Source organism: Chlorocebus sabaeus, chromosome 22, assembly GCF_047675955.1.
Source record: "Chlorocebus sabaeus isolate Y175 chromosome 22, mChlSab1.0.hap1, whole genome shotgun sequence".
Taxonomy (NCBI): domain Eukaryota; kingdom Metazoa; phylum Chordata; class Mammalia; order Primates; family Cercopithecidae; genus Chlorocebus; species Chlorocebus sabaeus.
The window spans coordinates 90,383,524-90,401,223 of record NC_132925.1 but is presented as its reverse complement, the minus strand read 5'-3'; the positions used below and the strand labels follow the sequence as shown (position 1 = coordinate 90,401,223).

Below are 17,700 nucleotides of genomic sequence, written 5' to 3'. Positions count from 1 at the left end.
ATTTTGTACTCCCGGAGTCACTCATCCCTTAAGCAAGTAGGGTGGGGTTAGGTGCGCGTGCGCGTTTTTAATACTCCTCCCCAAACTGCCAACACTTCACTCAAGTGAAGTAGGCCCCGCCCTGCCTAGATTTACGCGTGCGCACTAACGGGCCTGGCCCGGAAGATCACACGCGTGCGTGGTAGGGACTACGGTGACAGTACCCCGGGTGGGGCGAGGGCCAGTCATGGCGGAGCCCTGGTCTGGGCAGGCCTTGCAGGCTCTACCGGCCACGGTACTGGATGCGCTGGGCGCGCTGGGCAGCGAATTCTTGAGGGAGTGGGAGGCGCAGGACATGCGCGTGACCCTTTTCAAGCTGTTGCTGCTGTGGTTGGTGTTAAGTCTCCTGGGCATCCAGCTGGCGTGGGGGTTCTACGGGAATACAGTGACCGGGTTGTATCACCGTCCAGGTGAGGCTTCCTACGAACCTCCGTGGGCTGGCCGCCCCCGTCCCCACCCTCTCCCCACTGTATCATTGGGTTCCCCACTATCCTGCAAGAGGCTCATCAGAACTTAACATTGGTTCACGGCCTTACCACCCTGAACGCATCTGACCACGGAAGCTAAGCCGGGTACTTGGATGAGAGAACTTAACGTTGTACCCTGACTCATGCCACCATACCATTTTACGCCAGAATCCCCACCAGTCCACCCATCACATTGTATCTGTTCCTCAGAACTCTCACCTGGCAATACGATTAGTCCCTTAGGACCCTTACTAGACTTCACCAAACAATACCAGTGGTCTCTAACCTGACCTGGGCTGATGCCTGCTCAGATCCCCACCCCAGCCTGCTGCAGCTCTGGATGTGTTTTTGCCTCCAGGTCTGGGTGGTCAGAATGGATCCACGCCTGATGGCTCCACGCATTTCCCTTCGTGGTGAGTAAATCTGTCCATACCGCAACCCCATGCTTGGCATTCCAAGGACACTCCTGTGCTGGTGACAGAGAAGGGAGTTCTCAGGCTATAAGCCCACCAGCTTAATAGCCTTTGCAGCAAGCTTCAAGTCTGCACGTAGAGTTCAGGCTTCGAGTTAGGATGACATCAAGGTCTGGACAGTCCATCAGCCTGTTGTTCAGCAGCCTGTAGTACAGGTGGTGGTATTGTCATAATTTCAGAGAGATGAAATGACAAGTTTGTTGGATTCCACTCTGCACAATCCCCTCAGTTGGAAAGGCAGTAATCTCTGTCCTTAGCACATTGACCTCATCAGGGTCAGCCTCCTCTTCTGCAAAACATGCACTCACTAATCAGGGCATTCATTCAGATAATCTCTGGGCCCCTATCACATGATAGGGACCACACGAGGCCCAGAGAACAAAGAAAACCCGGGCCCTGTTCATGGGGAGCCAGGGATTTATTAGGGGTGCATGGGGCAGGGGTGGTCAGGGAAGGCATCTCCCAAGAAAGACACTTAAGCCGAGATCAAAGGCCACAGGGTGACAAAGTGTACCTGGCAAAGGGAATGGATAGAGCAAGGCTAAGAGGGAAGGATAAGGGTGACATATTAGAATAGGTAAGACTGCGATGCTGGAGCTTGAACGTGAGAGCTTGTTGGACCCTGGGAGCCATTGAAAGACTAACTCAGCAAGGCTGTGATCTGATCTAATTTGCCTTTATAAATGCCTACTTCATGGCAAGTAGATAAAGGGGTCCAAGAGTTAGGGCTAGAGGTTAGAAAGGCTGCCACTGCCCAGATTTCTGTCTTGGAGAAGAGGACAGGCCCCCTGGCTCATGCCTGTAATCCCAGCACTTTGGGAGGCTGAGATGGGCAGATCACTTGAGGTCAGGAGTTTGAGACCAGCCTGGTCAACATAGCAAAACCCCATATTTACTAAAAATAGAAAAAAGTAGCTAGCATGGTGGTGTACACCTGTAATCCCAGCTACTCGGGAGGCTGAGGCATGAGAGTCACTTGAACCCAGGAGGCAGAGGTTGCAGTGAGCCCAGATCACGCCACTGCACTCCAGCCTGGGCATCAGAGTGAGACTCTGTCTCAAAAAAAATAATAGGCCGGGCACAGTGGCTCACGCCTGTTCCTAGAACTTTGGGAGACAGAGGAGGGTAGATCGCCTGAAGCCAGGAGTTTGAGACCAGCCTGGCCAACATGGCGAAACCCCATCTCTACTAAAAATACAAAAATTAGCTGGGTGTGGTGACGTGCGCCTGTAATCCCAGCTACTTGGGAGGCTGAGGCAGGAAAATTGCTTGAACCCAGGAGGTGGAGGCTGCAGTGAGCTGAGATCTTGCCATTGCACCCCAGCCTGGGCAACAAGAGTGAAACCCCTTCTCAAAAAAAGAAAAATAATAACAATAATAATAATAAATAAAAAGAATAATTAAAAAAAGAGAAGGATGGCAATGCCATACTAACATGGAGAACCAGGAAGAAGAATGGGTCTGCAGGGAGAAGGTGCTGGGCCCAGGGTGGGCTGTGGGAGATCAGCAGAGAGGTCTAGATTGTTATGTAACCTTACTGAGCCTAGCTCAACCCTCAAGAAGGAGCTTGGGAGAGCCAATTTCATCAACTGTTCTGCCCATGGAATAACCCCTCTCTCTTCTCTCTCTCCATCACTTTCAGGGGAATGGCAGCAAACGAACCTCTCAAAACCCACAGAGAATAAGGGAAGGCAGCAGAGGGTCTCCAAGGGCATCACTGGGTCTGCTGGCTTCTACACTGGGTTCTGCTACTCCCCAGACCTCAGGGACAACTGCCGGGGGTTCAGGGTTGGTAGCAGGGTACCCAGTGCCTGCAGGGCTGGGCCTCTTCTGCCTCTTGGCCCTACGCCCTCATCCAGGCACTGGGCAAGGGAAGAGTTTGCCTGTACCCTTATCTGGGTGCCTTAAGGAGAGAGATTGTGTTCCTCCTCTCTCAGGGGTGATAACTCAGGAAGCCTCTGGGTTGGGAAGGCCATCAGTTCTTTTGTCTTAGGTTTCTTTTCCTGTCCCTCTTCCCATCCCCGAGATATGATCCCATAAAAATATTTCCTGAGTTGGCCAGACGCGATGGCTCATGCCTGTAATCCCAACACTTTGGGAGGCTGAGGCAGGCGGATCACGAGGTCAGGAGTTCGAGACCAGCCTGACCAACATGGTGAAAACCCCATCTCTACTAAAAATACAAAAATTAGCCGGGTGTAGTGGCGCACACCTGTAATCCCAGCTACTCAGGGGGCTAAGGCAGGAGATTCGCTTGAACCTGGGAGGCAGAGGTTGCAGTGAGCTAAGATTGCGCCGTTGTACTCCAACCTGGGTGACAGAGCGAGACTCCATTTCAAAAAAAAAAAAAAAATTTTTTTCCTGAGAGGAAGCCTGAGGTTGACCAGCTCTGGGATATGTAAGGCAGGTCTGTTTTCTCCTAAGCCCTGAGTTTTCTGAATCCCTGGTTTTGCTTTGTTGGCAAGGAGCCAGGGAGTCCTGACCTGAGCCAGACCTTAAGCTCTATGGTTATTTAGCTGGCCATTCAGGTATAAGGCAGGGTGGTGTCCCTGCTGGCACCATCCAGATTGAGGCACCAAACACCCACATCCCTGGCCCAATCAGATTTCTCCTGTGAGCCAGGCAAAGGAAATTGTCATCTGCCAACTGTCCTACTCATATTCCTCTCAGTCCTTCTTGGGGGTAAGCTGAGTACCTGAAGGAGCACAGCTGAACCGCTGGGGTAGCCTCCTACCCTCCACTGCTTAAGTGCCTATGGGAATGTGGGTCTGTACCTTGTCCCCTCATAGGATGGTACCAAGCATTTAGTGCACAGTGGCCCCATCATAGCCTGTAGCCTCATCATTACCCGTCTGGACCTGGTACAAACGCATGTCACAGCCTCAGCTCCTCCCCACTAGCATCTTCTCTGCCTTCAAGAACCAGGCAGCCCTGCCATGTCACAGTAGGCCAGAGGAGTTTCCAAAGGCGTGGGTGGCAAATGCCCCTATAGAAACACCAGTACCTGAAAGCACTGTAGCCCTGGACCTGCCTCCTTCCCTCATGGCCATACTTCTGCTTCCATCTGCTGGGCCACCAGCCACTTTAGTGACCCCTGCCTACTTCCTCCCTGTTGGATGTCACACTTCCATCTGGTTGCCTTTGTCTAAGCCATCTTTGTGGTAGAGGGGCACTGGAATTGCAGCTGTACTGAGGATGATGGTCTTCACAGCCCCAGGCCCACCCACTGATACTACTGCACAGAGTCAGGATCTCACATTTCACCCCAGGCTCAACTGAGGATGTGGCTTATTAAACACGGAAGTGCATCGGTTGTTGTGGTTATTCAGACAGAACAAGGGTATGTATGCAGAGGAGCAGTGAGAGAGGGAACATCCTGGAAGCTGTTGCCCCTTGGGACCCAGATGCAACAACTTGCAGGGAGGGGAGAGGTGATGCCAGCTCCCTGGAGGAGCAGGGATGGGGTGCCCAACGGGCAATATCTCCATTCTTATAGACTGGCCCCTTTCAAGGAGAACCTATTCCAAGCTTGTCTTGGAGGCCAGGAAGGCAGGCACTGGGTTGGCATTTCAGGAACCCTGTGAACAAAGAACAATGAAGCTAGAGACTGGCAAGTAAGAAGGAAGTTTAATTTTTTTTTTCAGGATTCAGTGGAGTCCATTAATGCATACCAGGGGCAAAGGTCAGCCCAGGGTAAGGCAAGTCTGGGAGGAAGCCCACCCTGCCCTACAACAGCCCTGGAGCTCAGAATAGGTGGTGAGCCTGCCATGGTTTGCTACTGGGCAGCACACTAGACCAACTTGGGAATGTGGAAGAGTAAGTCTCTGTTCCCTCAGCCATTCCCAAGTTTACACACAGGCATAGCAGCCCTACTATGAGTCAGCAATCATTCCTGACTTGCAGTAGGGACAATTTGCATTTATGGAAAGCAAACTGGAGGGGGTGGCCTAAGTCCACACCGCCCATGTTATTACCCTTTGCAATGTGAAAAACCATTGTGAGGTAGGTTGGGCAGGTTTTATCCTCCCCACAAAGGTGAGCCTTTGCTCCACAGCCAGCACCTGGCAGAGTGGGAGAGATGGCAGAACCAAAGTTTCTCATTACCCTCCAGCAGGCAAGAGTGGGTCAGTGGGATCATGGACTCAAGACATTGTGTGAGCTGGTCTGTCACTCAGAAGCAGGGTCCTGAAGGAAGCTGGAGTGGCATGAGTTAGGTGGGGGGAATAGGTGGTATGACCCCTCAACCAGACAATTGGAATCAGCCTCCACCTTAGCTGCCCACCCCCAGTGAGTTCTGCCTCAGCTTCTTGACTAACCCCTTGTAGGATGCCCTCCAAGGCAAGACTCCTGGAGGGGACAGCCCCACCCTGAGCCATCCTCACTTGAGGGTATAGTAGTTTGTGGGCACAAAGGGCATCTTGCTGACCACAGCCATCTGCTGCTTCCGCCGCACCTCTACCAGCAGCATTGTCCCTGGACGACTGTACTCGCAGGGCACATAACCCATTGCCACATTCTTCTTCAGAGAGGGCGAGGGGCAGCCACTAGTCACAGTACCTGTCAAGCAAGCATAAGCCATGCATTAGCACCACCTTGCAGTGCCCCCACCCTCCTGGGGAAGAGACAAGGGCTTCCCAGCTTCCCTGGTCCACCTACCAATCTTGGTACCCTCCATGTTCAGGATGGGACTGTGTGCCCGCATCGGGGCCCCCTCACACATCAACCCCACACGCCTCCGCTGCACCTTGCCCTTCAGCTGGGGAAGAATGACCTTGGCTCCAGGGAAATCCATAGCAGCTCGGCGGCGCTTCCCTGGAGAATGACACGAGACATAAGCCACAGCCCATAGAAGCCCTGGCCACAGGAGGTCCTTTATGAAGTCCTCAGGTAACACCCATCTAGCATCAAGGCCCCTTTGCTTGGGCTACTCCAGGTTCTATTCCTCCCCTCACTGCCGTCAGCCAAAAAACCACCTCCTACCCCCTAGAGGCCATGCTGCCCACCTGCTGAACATCTTCAGTTTCTCTTTTCTTTTTTTTTTTTTTTTTTTGAGATGGAGTCACTCTGTCGCCCAGGCCTAGAGTGCAGTGGCATGATCTCGGCTCACTGCGAACTCTGCCTCCCGGGTTCAAGCAGTTCACCTGCCTCAGTCTCCCAAGTAGCTGGGATTACAGGCATCCGCCGCCATGCCTGGCTAATTTTCATATTTTTAGTAGAGACGGGGTTTCACCATGTTGGCCAGGCTGTTCTTGAATTCCTGTCCTCGTGATCCACCCGCCTCGGCCTCCCAAAGTGCTGGGATTACAGGTGTGAGCCACCACACCCAGCAGCATCTTCAGTTTCTAATAGGCAAAGCCACAGTGGCACCTTCAGGAAACGGAGGCTCAGGAAGGCTGAGTCACTTGCTCCAGGCTACATAACCTTTGGAGGAGTCATGGGCTGGTTAGTCTTATTAAGGGTCACCCCAACCTCCAGGACCCCATCCTTGAGTGCTGGCCCAGCTCACCCAGTGTCCAGCTGAGGCTGCCCTCCACAGGTGTAGTGTGTTCATCAATGTCATTCCCGTATAGGCAGAGGCCTGCCTCCAGGCGCAGACTGTCCCTGGCTGCCAGCCCTGCCAGCTTCACCTCTGGGTTTTTCAGAAGAGCTGTTGCCAGGTGAACTGCCCCCGCTGCCGGCACCGAGATCTGTATGAAACACCAGAGGGCAGATGGGAAGCTCCCTGTGCTACACACCTTCCACCCCTCATGTGCATCTTGTGCCCTGTACTGCCCCTTACACCACTTCTTGACACACCTCCACACCGTCTTCTCCTGTGTAGCCACAGCGGGTCACGCGGCAGCCAGACACGCCAAACACCTCCATCACAGCACTAGTCATGAAGGGCAGTTTCTTCAGGTCATCTGCCACGCTGGCCTGTAGTACCTGGGCTGCAGTGGGGCCTGGGCCCAGGGAGCCAGTGACCAAGAATTCAGGTCCCAGCACCCCTCAAAGCTGGACTAAAGCCTTATTCAGGGACCAGAACAAGCCCTGAGCAAGTCTTACTCTGCAAGTGGGAGAAGATGCCCTTGTCCCTAGCCCATGGAGCCTTGTAGTAGGTAGGAGGAGGGCAAGATACCAAACTTAAAATTATGGCACACAAATATCACACCTTCCACACCTCCTTCTTGGTATAGTCTCTGTGCTAAGCAGTCAATGAAGCCAGTAAGGCAAAGATTGGCTCCAACCCCAGCCCAGCCCTCTCACCTTGCAGAGCTAGCAGGGCATTATCCAACACCTCCAGGCCCACATCTCTGCCCTGGTTCTGAAGCTCCCTGACCTTGTCCTAAAAGACAGAAACACCACAAGAGCATCTGGGGCCACTTACTGAGCACCTACCATGGGCTGGACACTGCAGAGCTGGACAGTAGTAAGACAGTGGAGAGGAGGAGGAGGGAGAAAAAAAAAAAAGTAGTAGGCTGGTTCCCATCTTACAAGGTCACATAGCTACTAAGTGATAAGAGATGACCCAACCCCCGGTCTGCCACCTCACACCCTCACCAGAGGGGCCAAGCCCCCCTCCCCATGCCTAATCCCCCACCACCAAACCCTGGCATGCTCCAGAGTGGGCCTGCTCTTGAGTCTTACAGCTGTTCCTTCACTCAAAGAGCCACTGTCCGGGTCCCTTGTCTGCGCCAACCCTATCCTGGACAACAAGGATGCTGCTCTATGAACAAGGAAGACAAGGTGCCTAGAACACAGAAGGGGTGTACCTGCATGAGGGCCAAATCTTTCTCCCAGCAGCCAGCGTTGGACACCACATACAGGTGCCCCTCAGAAGTATTGGTTACAATCAAGTCATCTAAGATGCCTCCAGCCTCGTTGGTAAACAGCGACAATGTCCCCTAGGACAAAAGTGGAGGGCAAGGCCAAGGGTGAGCCAGACACACCCCTGAACCCACTTAGCTACCAAAAGGTTATGAACCCTAATGTGAAGGACTCAGGGTGTGAAGGTGCAAGTCTGGGCCCAAGTCCTGGGCCCCTTGGTCCTCATGCACCAAGTAAGTTTTCATCCCCTCCCTACCTTGGGGTGCTTCCCTGATCTGGTGAGACCTCTGCACCCCTCCCCACTCTGTACTGAGAGCCCCATCTGATGCTTCATCTATGACACCTAGGACCTGCTGCTTCACCTATCCAAACCTGGGACGACTCAGCCCATGTTTTGCCAACCCACAGGACAAAAGCTTCAAAGGTCATCTCGATGATCCCAGGCTCTTCTAAGTACTCCATAGCAATGCCCCCAAAAAACTTCCTTAGCCTCCTCACTGATGGACAAAAAGCCTGAGGTTGAGGGGGTCACATGGGGATCACCTGGGGATCTTGTTAAAATGAAGGTTCTGATTCAGCAGGTCTGGGGCAGTGCCTGAGAGTATATTCCTAACAAGCTCGAAGGATGCTGGTTTATAGACCACACTTTGTTGTGTTTGTTTTGTTTTGTTTTTAGACTGAGTCTTGCTCCATTGCCCAGGCCAGAGTGCAGTGGTGTGATCTCAGCTCACTGCAACTTCAGCCTCCCGAGTAGCTGGGACTACAGGTGCGCGCCACCACACCCAGCTAATTTTTGTATTTTTAGTAGAAATGAGGTTTTGCCATGTTGGTCAGGCTGGTCTCGAACTCCTGACCTCAGGTGATCCACCCACCTTGGCCTCCCAAAGTGCTGGGATTACAGGTGTTTGAGTCACGGCACCTGGCCAGGGACCACACTTTGAATAGAGAGGGGTTAAACAGAAGGGATGGCCAGAGAGCAGCATATTAACCTTGGTTTCTGGCCTCCTAGCCTGATGTAGTAAGGCTGGGATATTCCCCTCTCTACAAATGTCTGGGTCTCTGGAAATGACTCAGGGATTCCGTCCGCCAAGACTGCAAGCCCTGAGAAGCTGTTTGACTCATCTCTGTGCTCCTAAGCCTGAGGTAGGGACTAAGCCCATTTGCTGGCTCATGACTAAGAAAACTCATAGAGCAGAAATAAAAGGGCCCACCTGGTTTGGTCTTAGCTCTGCAATATCTCCAACCACTAGACTCTCCATCAGCTTCACCCGGTCACTACCAAATATCTTGGTCTGGGGAAGAGATTGAAAGCCTCAGACCATTGCAACAGCTACAACCCAAAAGGCCACTAATCTAGGATGCATCCTCCCTGCCATCCACAGTGCAGTCCAGCCCACCCAAAGTGACTAACCAGTCTTTTGGTTCTACACGTGGCAAAGGACCACCTTCTGATTTCCTGACCTCCCCCAGTCACTCTGTGCTGGGGGACTGCCAGGGACTGGACAGGACCTAGCACCTTTCTGAAATAACCCCTTTTCCTTTTTTTTTTTTTTTTTTTTTTTTTTTTGAGACAGAGTCTCGCTCTGTTGCCCAGGCTGGAGTGCAGTGGCACGATCTCAGCTCACTGCAAGCTCCACCTCCTGGGTTCACGCCATTCTCCTGCCTCAGCCTCTGAGTAGCTGGGACTACAGGCGCGCACCACCACGCCCGGCTAATTTTTTGTATTTTTAGTAGAGACGAGGTTTCACCGTGTTAGCCAGGATGGTCTCGATCTCCTGACCTTGTGATCCGCCCTCCTCGGCCTCCCAAAGTGCTGGGATTACAGGCGTGAGCCACCGGAAATAACCCCTTTTCAAACCAACACCCAGCCCAATACGTGAGAGTGGGTGTCAGCCCTGGAAAACCTGGGACATTAAGGCACACCACTTAGTGGGGGCAGACTAGAAGGATGATGATGAGACCCTCTGAGCTTATTTCCTTGGGGCCACTGACCTATCCATGACACCCCTATGACCTCTAGCTCTTCTGGGAGGGCTGTCCTTGGAATCCAGTTCACAGCAAACAAAGCCAAGGAGTGCACCACTGTAAACAGGGAGGAAGGCCTGATCAGGCGGCCAGCGTGCTCCCCTGGCTCACCTGCAGCATATGAGACACATCAAAGAGCGAGCAGTGCTGGCGTGTGTGCAGGTGCGAGTCAGTGTGACTGTCCCGGTACTGCACTGGCAGACTCCAACCCGCAAACGCCACCATTTTCCCGCCGTGGGCCAGATGGAAGTCATAGAGCGGTGTCCTGCGGAGCACGTCCTGCGGGCGGCTGGGCTTAGTGCCACCACGGCCCTAGCCCCCAGCCGCTTCCCTCCCCCACCCTCCAAGATCAACACCCTCTATCCCACCTGTGCGCAACTGAGTGGACGACACAAGGCCGGGGGCAGTGCCTGCAAGCGAAAGCCCAGATGGGCCACCACACTTACAGCCCTCTGCATCGTCGCCTGCAACGAGTACAGATGGCGCACAGAGGACACTACACTGCCAGGCACGCCGGGAGATGTAGTCCAGGCCTCTGCTCGGACAGGTCTCTCTCCGGAGCAAAGGATCTGAAGGGGGCGTGGGCAGCCCCGAGGGCAGGCTGGGATTTAGAGCAGAGAATGCAGGAACTCCCAACCACAGGGAAACAGCCTCCGGCTCTTTCGGCTGGCTTTTCAGGGCAGCTTGGGCAATCCAGAGCTGATTGGGCTGCCCAGAAGAGAGCTAGGGGCTAGACTGCCCCCTGCAGAACCGCCCTGTCTCCAAAAAGTCAAAGTTCCAGAAAGGGCGGAAAGGTCTGAATCATACCTTTAGGCCCTCAAGGGAGTAAGGTCAAGTAGGGGTGGGGAAGGTGGAGAGGTCACAGCAGGGTGGAGCCAGGCTGGCAGGCAGGCAGCACCACAGTAGTCTGGCCTCATGTGGACCTCTAGGTCCACAGCTCTCCCACCAGGCAGACACAGGCAGCCAGCAGAGTCATGCATTCCACAAGTATGTATTGATCTTACTGCATACCAGGCCCTCGGATGGGGACACAGCCACAAATGAAGCATGGTCCCTGCTACCACAAGGTCCTCTTCACTCACACACACATTGAGGACTACTGCTCCATCATGCTTTCCAAAGCAGCTGAGTGGGGCTATGTAAGTGACCTTGCAGGTAAAGTCGCCACCTGCAAGAACTCATAGGTGAGAGCAGAGGGTGGCCACCAAAAGGTCACTGAACTCTTCCCAGAAAACTGTTGAGCCGCACACATGTCCAACTTTCCAGGTCCAAGACATACTGCAGTACTGCTTCATAATAGCCACCAGGTGCAAAGCCAGGAAGAACCAGAGGGAAACAGGTTTTTCTCACATGAAGGAAGAGCAGCCTGCATCACTTAATGATTGGCCTGAGTTAATGGAGGACCTAGGCCTCTCTCTTTTTTTTTTTTTTTTTTTTTTGAGACGGAGTCTTGCTCTGTGCCCCAGGCTGGAGTGCAGTGGCGCTATCTCGGCTCACTGCAAGCTCCGCCCCCCGGGTTCACGCTATTCTCCTGCCTCAGCCTCCCGAGTAGCCGGGACTACAGGCGCCGCCACCTCGCCCGGCTGGTTTTTCGTATTTTTTAGTAGAGACGGGGTTTCACGGTGTTAGCCAGGATGGTCTCGATCTCCTGACCTTGTGATCCGCCCGCCTCGGCCTCCCAAAGTGCTGGGATTACAGGCTTGAGCCACCGCGCCCGGCCGGACCTAGGCCTCTTAAAAGGCAACAATGCAAACCCTTACTTGGACCCACTCCCTACCATGGCTGATCTCTCATCATGCTGAGCATCTCTCTTGGAAAGGGTCAGGCCAGGCGTGGTGGCACATGCCTGTAATCCCAGCTACTCGGGAGGCTGAGGCAGAAGAATCGCTTGAACCTGGGAAGTGGAGGTTGCAGTGAGCCGAGATTGCACCATTGCACTCCAGCCTGGGCAACAAAAGCAGAACTCCATCTCAAAAAAAAAAAAAAAAAAAAGGAGTGGGACAACTGGGAGAAAGGATAGGGATGTGCTTTGGACTATGTCAGATAGCAGAAGGGTCCCAGTTCTTTTTTTTTTTTTTTTTAAGATGGACTTTCACTCCTGTTGCCCAGGCTGGAGTGGAATGGCATGATCTCAGCCCCACAACCTTCACTTCCCAGATTAAAGAGATTCTCCTGCCTCAGCCTCCCAAGTAGCTGGGATTACAGGCACCCACCACCACATCCAGCTAATTTTTTGTATTTTTAGTAGAGACGGGGTTTCTCCATGTGGTTCAGGCTGGTCTCGAACTCCCGACCTCAGGTGATCCACCTGCCTCAGCTTCCCAAAGTGCTGGGATTACAGGTGTGAGCCACTGCACCCGGGCTAGAAGGGTTCCAGTTCTTATTCTCAGGCCCTGGCTTTGCTAGAGACACCTGCCCAGGTCCTATAGGCACACCCACTTGAACACATATTCAGGAGCCAGCTCAGAAACTGAGAGACTCAGGCTGCTCAAATCTTCAAGTTTCCTTCCTAGGCAGGTAGCAGAAGCGTTTAGACAAGAAATTTATTTCTGTGGCATAATACAAATGGAAAGAAAACCACTAGGGGACTCACAGGAAGAAATAGGTTTCTGTTTCTTCCTCAAGCGTCCCAAGTGCCATGGCAGCAATGGCCTTCCAGGTTCGTACATGGAGCAGGTTCTAGTAGGTCAGCCCAGCCCAACTGCACTGAGGTGAGGGAGCAGGCAGAAGACAGGAATGTGCATGTTGGCAGGATGGGCAGAGGGCACTCAGGGATTCTCAGTAAGTACAACTGACTGGAGTGTTTTTGGGTAGAAGGAAGAATTGAGTTGCAGCCAGGCGAACACAGAGCACCCCCCGTGCCAGGAGCTCATGCTGAAGTAACACAGTGAGCCCCCGAGAATCTTGAATCTGTGAACGTGGCCCAGACAGAATAGGCATGCAGGCAACATTCGGAATACAAAGGAAACACACTTCAGCCTCTGGTGGCCCAAACCAAGTCTGGGTGGGCACGGAAAGGCCAACATCTTGGGTAGGAGCCACCATTCAAGTGTAGGAGAGCAAGTTCAGGTCATAACAGCCATCCACCTGAAATACAAAAGACCATGAGGTCTGATCTGCTCAGGGCAAAGCAAGCCAAGCAGAGGGAAGCGATTACTTACATCAAAACGGCCGATCCTCGCGGAGGTGTGACTGGCCCGGATCATCTCTGTCAGTGCCCACATCTGCTGCACCTCGGAGGATACCCTGCTGGGGTCTGGGAGACCCTGCTCCAGAAGGAGGGGTCAGTGGCCATGGGTCTCTCCCCAGCAGTGCCCTTAGGGCTCTAGAGAGGCCAACCTGGGCTAGGGGCCCTCCAGCTGAGACCAACAACATTCTCAGATGGCTCATGAAACATGAGGTTAGGGCCTGATGTAGCCCCACAACAGAGATGCCTCAAATCCCAAAGAATACCCAAGAGGAAGATAACACCCAAGGGCCTCGGGCCTAGCCCCAGGATTTTACAGAAAGGGGTCCACCTGGCCTGTGCTGGACACTAGAGCCATTCATACATGGTTCTTACCTAGGGTGAGGGCTTACCTCACAGAGGAGTGCAGGTTGCTCACAGGGCACTGGGTGGGAGAGCCACTTGGGGAAGGTCATAGAGGGGCTCTGCAAAGTAAAGATGTACTGCCCTGAGTGAGACAAAGTGGACAGCTCTGGGACCAGATTCCAAGGTCCTAGGAGCAGAGAGAAAGGCCCCTGAGCCTCAGACACTGGGAAAACCCTGTTTAGGGAGCCCACAGAGACCTAAAGGGGCAGTCAGACTACCTAAGTTCTCCTGCTGTGCAGACAGAGTCCTCAGAAACACATGCTCAAAAGTGTCTCCCAGAACCTAAAGGCTCCAGCTCTGAAAGAAGCAGGTGGTCCCAAAGGTCAGGGGATATGGGGACATGGCCTCATCTCTCATTGTAAGCTTCCAGCATTCACACCCAGCTAACCTCCATGAAGGCCCCATTCACAATCTTTACCCATTACCCACCCCACCACCCAGCTTTCCCAGTCATAGGAGCTTTCTGGGGAAAGGGCCAGCCAGCAGCTCAGCTAGTCACTTACCTTTGGTCCCTGCTGATAGATCTGCAGCTCCTCCACTGTGAAAGACAGCCACAGTGGTGATGGCTGCCGCAGAATCAGGCGTAGCTCCAATACTCTGGCCATGTCACACAGCATCTGACACACACACATAAAGACCCAGCGAGGACCCAGCTCACTGCCCAGAATCCTCCCAACCAGCAATGAGCCAGAATGCTGCCCACCCCGCAGCCCTTTGGGAAGGAAGGAATAATAGTCCCTCCAAGGCACTTCCCTGAAAGCCACAGTCCAGGCCAGACTGGCTGCCTCTTCCCTCTTGGTATATTGACCCAATCTCCCCACTTCTGGTAAGTCCTCATCTGGGCTTCCCTGGCCATCCTGAGGCCCAGCTGACCTGATGCTTGAACAGCGATATATACTCCTGGGCTCCCTCCTCACTGTGTGGGTCGGGCATTAGACAGTAGTCCCGCAGGCAGGTCACCCACTTGGCAGGTGTGTGTGCAGAGGTGTGCTGACGGACACGGATGCTCAAAAAAGCTGTGTAGTAATTCTTAAATGTGATCTCCTGCAACTAGAGCACATACAACCCATTACAGCAAGTCAGACCCAGGCCCAGGGCCCGAAAAGCTCAAAGGTCAAAGACGCTACCTCTTCCTTCCCTTTTTTTTTTTTTTTTTTTTTTTTTTTGAGGAAATCTCGCTCTGTCATCCAGGCTGGAGTGCAGTAGCATGATCTCAGCTCACTGCAACCTCCATCTCCCAGGTTCAAGCCATTCTCCTGCTTCAGCCTCCCAAGTAGCCGAGACTACAGGCATGTGCCACCACACCCGGCTAATCTTGTTGTGTTTTTAGTAGAGACAGAATTTCACCATGTTGGCCAGGATGCTCTCAAATTCCTGACCTCAGGTGATCCATCTGCCTCTTCCCCTTTGAATGTACTCATCTACCGAACTAACAATTTCAACAAGTATCACTGGGGCCCAAAGACAATTCTGCCTTCCTAAAGGTGCTCAAAGTCTAAATGAGTAGGTCATGGAAACAAATCATGACTGCAGATCTTGCCGCATGTCCAAGATGCTCCTAGAGAGCAGAGCTCTAACCCTGGAAGAGGCAGAAAATATACATATGAGGCCGGAAGGAGGAAGAGTTCACCAAGTGGACTAAGAAATGTAGAAAATGTGGACTGCATACTGTGGCTAGTACTTTGGGAGGCTGGGGTGGGCGGATCATTTGAGTTCAGGAGTTCGAGACCAGCCTGACCAACATAGTGAAACCCAATCTCTACTAAAAATACAAAAAAATTAGCTGAGCATGGTGGCGTATGCCTGTAGTCCCAGCTAGTCGGGAGGCTGAGGCAGGAGAATTACTTGAACCCAAGAGGTGGAGGTTGCAGTGAGTCAAGATCAAGCTACTGTACTCCAGCCTGGGCGATAAAACGACACTCCCTCTTAGAAAAAAAAAAAAAAGGCCGGGCGCGGTGGCTCAAGCCTGTAATCCCAGCACTTTGGGAGGCCGAGACGGGCGGATCACGAGGTCAGGAGATCAAGACCATCCTGGCTAACACGGTGAAACCCCGTCTCTACTAAAAAATACAAAAAAATAGCCGGGCGAAGTGGCGGGCGCCTGTAGTCCCAGCTACTCAGGAGGCTGAGGCAGGAGAATGGCGTGAACCCGGGAGGCGGAGCTTGCAGTGAGCTGAGATCCGGCCACTGCACTCCCGCCCGGGCGACAGAGCGAGACTCCATCTCAAAAAAAAAAAAAAAAAAAAAAAAAAAAAAAAAGAAGAAGAAATGTAGATAATGTAAAAGTAGCATGTACAAAGAATTACCAGAGGGTGAGAGAAGCTGGTGTAGCACTGGAACAGCCAGTGATTCAGCTTGGCTACTGCAGTGGATCTTGTCATTGGATACTCATCAGAATTACCCAAGAAAATGTGTTACCAAATAAATTGTCCAGACTCCACCTTAGTCTAGTAAGTCAGGATTTCCAAGGTTGGGCTCTTTAATTAAGTTTCCCAGTTGACGGTAAGGAACAGCTTGGGGAAGAACCACACACCACAGCACAAAGCTCCTGAGGCAGAGAGATGGGGCTGGGCGCGGTGGCTCACGCCTGTAATCCCAACAGTTTGGGAAGCGCAGGCGGGTGGATCACCTAACATCAGGAGTTTGAGACCAGCCTGTCCCACATGGTGAAACTCTGTTTCTACTAAAAATACAAAAATTTAGCCGGGCGTGGTGGTGGGTGCCTGTAATCCCAACTACTTGGGAGGCTGAGGCAGGAGAATTGCTTTAACCCAGGAGGCAGAGGTTACAGTGAGACAAGATCGCGCCACTGCACTCCAGCCTGGACAACAAGAGTGAAACTCCATCTCAAAAAAAGAAAAAAAAAAGAGACAGAAACAGGCGGGGCACAGACACAGAGGGCTCTCAATGCCAGGCCATTGGAGGTAGGTTTTGCCCTCTTTATTGAGTCATGCAGTGTCCAGTCACTCTATCAACTGATCAACTGGAGATTGGCAACTCGAGTCATTGGGGGGATGGTGGTGAAGTAAGGGACCTCTGGCAGGGACTATAAGAATGGGGAGGAGGCAGGTTTTGGGGTAAATCATTGCTTAGCGATGTCCAACTGTGGCCAGGGACAAAATGACCCCTAACTTCTATTTTGGTTCACTATTTGGTATTTCCAGCAAAACCTAGCCCCCTCTCGCCACCTGCATGCCAGCGCTGTCCTGGATGTGGGCAAGAGACATAGCAGAGAACAAGACAGGAAGCTCAATTCTAGGTAAAATGTGTTAACTGAAGGACTAAATAAATGAATGATTAATTTGCAAGGGCAAGGAAGACGGCAGAAGCTTTCCTGTAAAAGATTAAATGCCTGGGAAACGACCGAGATTCCAGGTCGGCCCCGCCCAGGAGCCTCGGTCGCGCCCACCAGGCTTGCTCACCTCGAAGGGAGCGACGCTGGGGAAGGTGACATCGATGACCAGCACGCCAGGCCGGCCTTGGGAGGTCCGCACGTCGCCCACCTGGAGGGCCACGGTGCCTTTCACATGGCAAGGCACCAAAATGCGGGACATGATGACAGCCGCCGCAACTAAGCGCAACCACCGCTCCAGGCCCCCGACCACCAGCCCTTCCCGGCATCCTCAGCTGAGCCGCAATAACTACAACTCCCGGGAGGCCCCGCGTACGGCCAGCCCAGCCAATCACCGAAGCTCAGGATGGGCCGGGAGTCGGAAGTGCCTGCGGAAGTTTTTTACTTTTTTTCTTTTTTAACCGGGAATCTCGCTCTGTCGCCCCAGCTGGAGTGCAGTGGCGCGATCTGGACTCACTGCAACCTCCGTCCCAGGGGTTCAAGCGATTGTACTGCCTCAGCCTCCCTAGGAGCTGGGATTACAGGTGCCCGCACCATGCCCGGCTAATTTTTTTTTTTAATTTTTAGTAGAGACGGGGTTTCACCATATTGTCCAGGCTGGTCTCGAACCGCTTACCTCAAGTGATTCTCCCCCCCCACCCCCCCCCCGGCCTTGGCCTCCGAAAGTACTGGAATTACAGGCGTGCGTTACCGCACCCCTCCACGGAAGTTCTTCCTCAGCCAATCACTGCGCGAGGCTTAGAGCCTACTCGCGGGCCGCGCCCAGCAACTGCCCAGCCTTTCTGTATGCAAGCCTTTCGGCTCCCTTTGGGTTCCTTTCAGTGCTTAGGACGGTAGTCTGTTAAAGCCGTATAAACGCATAAACACAAATCAGCAGTGATTTGTGTTTCAAAATACTCAAAAATACGTATTAGCCATTGGAAAAAAAAAAAAAAAAGGATTTGA

The 17,700-nt window shown here is 52.9% G+C and overlaps 3 protein-coding genes across 4 annotated transcripts; 1 reads left to right on the top strand and 2 right to left on the bottom strand.

The window, feature by feature from the left end:
- The first annotated feature begins 19 nt into the window (after nt 1-19).
- Nucleotides 20-4,287, top strand: TCTA (T cell leukemia translocation altered). The gene is made up of 3 exons (XM_007984225.3): nt 20-449; nt 865-919; nt 2,622-4,287. Exons 1-3 carry the CDS (start codon nt 227-229, stop codon nt 2,662-2,664), a joined length of 321 nt encoding a protein of 106 aa, XP_007982416.1. The 5' UTR covers nt 20-226; the 3' UTR covers nt 2,665-4,287.
- On the bottom strand, nt 4,233-12,225 carry AMT (aminomethyltransferase). Of its 2 annotated transcripts, XM_007984223.3 has the most exons (10): nt 10,180-12,225; nt 9,923-10,090; nt 8,998-9,078; nt 7,732-7,863; nt 7,226-7,304; nt 6,776-6,921; nt 6,486-6,666; nt 5,636-5,791; nt 5,362-5,536; nt 4,233-4,557 (listed from the first exon to the last, which is right to left on the bottom strand). In XM_007984223.3, the coding sequence occupies exons 1-10, from the start codon at nt 10,267-10,269 to the stop codon at nt 4,470-4,472; spliced, it is 1,296 nt and encodes a 431-aa protein (XP_007982414.1). In that variant the 5' UTR covers nt 10,270-12,225; the 3' UTR covers nt 4,233-4,469. The 2 variants fall into 2 exon arrangements, with proteins under 2 accessions (XP_007982414.1, XP_007982415.1); XM_007984224.3 differs by lacking the exon at nt 8,998-9,078.
- Nucleotides 12,226-12,340: 115 nt separating this feature from the next.
- Nucleotides 12,341-17,046, bottom strand: NICN1 (nicolin 1, tubulin polyglutamylase complex subunit). Its single transcript, XM_007984226.3, has 6 exons — nt 16,826-17,046; nt 14,277-14,453; nt 13,907-14,020; nt 13,391-13,462; nt 12,973-13,077; nt 12,341-12,898 (listed from the first exon to the last, which is right to left on the bottom strand). Exons 1-6 carry the CDS (start codon nt 16,955-16,957, stop codon nt 12,857-12,859), a joined length of 642 nt encoding a protein of 213 aa, XP_007982417.1. The 5' UTR covers nt 16,958-17,046; the 3' UTR covers nt 12,341-12,856.
- Between the last annotated feature and the right edge of the window lie 654 nt (nt 17,047-17,700).

What these genes read in the sequence shown, in the direction of transcription:
- TCTA (XM_007984225.3), top strand. Translation starts at nt 227, where the DNA reads ATGGCGGAGCCCTGGTCTGGGCAGGCCTTGCAGGCTCTACCGGCCACG. An exon ending in CGGGTTGTATCACCGTCCAG is followed by an intron (nt 450 to 864) that starts GTGAGGCTTCCT and finishes TTTTGCCTCCAG; the next exon opens with GTCTGGGTGGTCAGAATGGA. An exon ending in TCCACGCATTTCCCTTCGTG is followed by an intron (nt 920 to 2,621) that starts GTGAGTAAATCT and finishes CATCACTTTCAG; the next exon opens with GGGAATGGCAGCAAACGAAC.
- AMT (XM_007984223.3), bottom strand. Translation starts at nt 10,269, where the DNA reads ATGCAGAGGGCTGTAAGTGTGGTGGCCCATCTGGGCTTTCGCTTGCAG. An exon ending in ATGTGTCTCATATGCTGCAG is followed by an intron (nt 9,079 to 9,922) that starts GTGAGCCAGGGG and finishes TCTCTTCCCCAG; the next exon opens with ACCAAGATATTTGGTAGTGA. An exon ending in CAGCCTCAGCTGGACACTGG is followed by an intron (nt 5,792 to 6,485) that starts GTGAGCTGGGCC and finishes GTCATTCTCCAG; the next exon opens with GGAAGCGCCGCCGAGCTGCT.
- NICN1 (XM_007984226.3), bottom strand. Translation starts at nt 16,957, where the DNA reads ATGTCCCGCATTTTGGTGCCTTGCCATGTGAAAGGCACCGTGGCCCTC. An exon ending in CCAGCGTCGCTCCCTTCGAG is followed by an intron (nt 14,454 to 16,825) that starts GTGAGCAAGCCT and finishes TATGTGCTCTAG; the next exon opens with TTGCAGGAGATCACATTTAA. An exon ending in TATCGCTGTTCAAGCATCAG is followed by an intron (nt 14,021 to 14,276) that starts GTCAGCTGGGCC and finishes TGTGTGTGTCAG; the next exon opens with ATGCTGTGTGACATGGCCAG.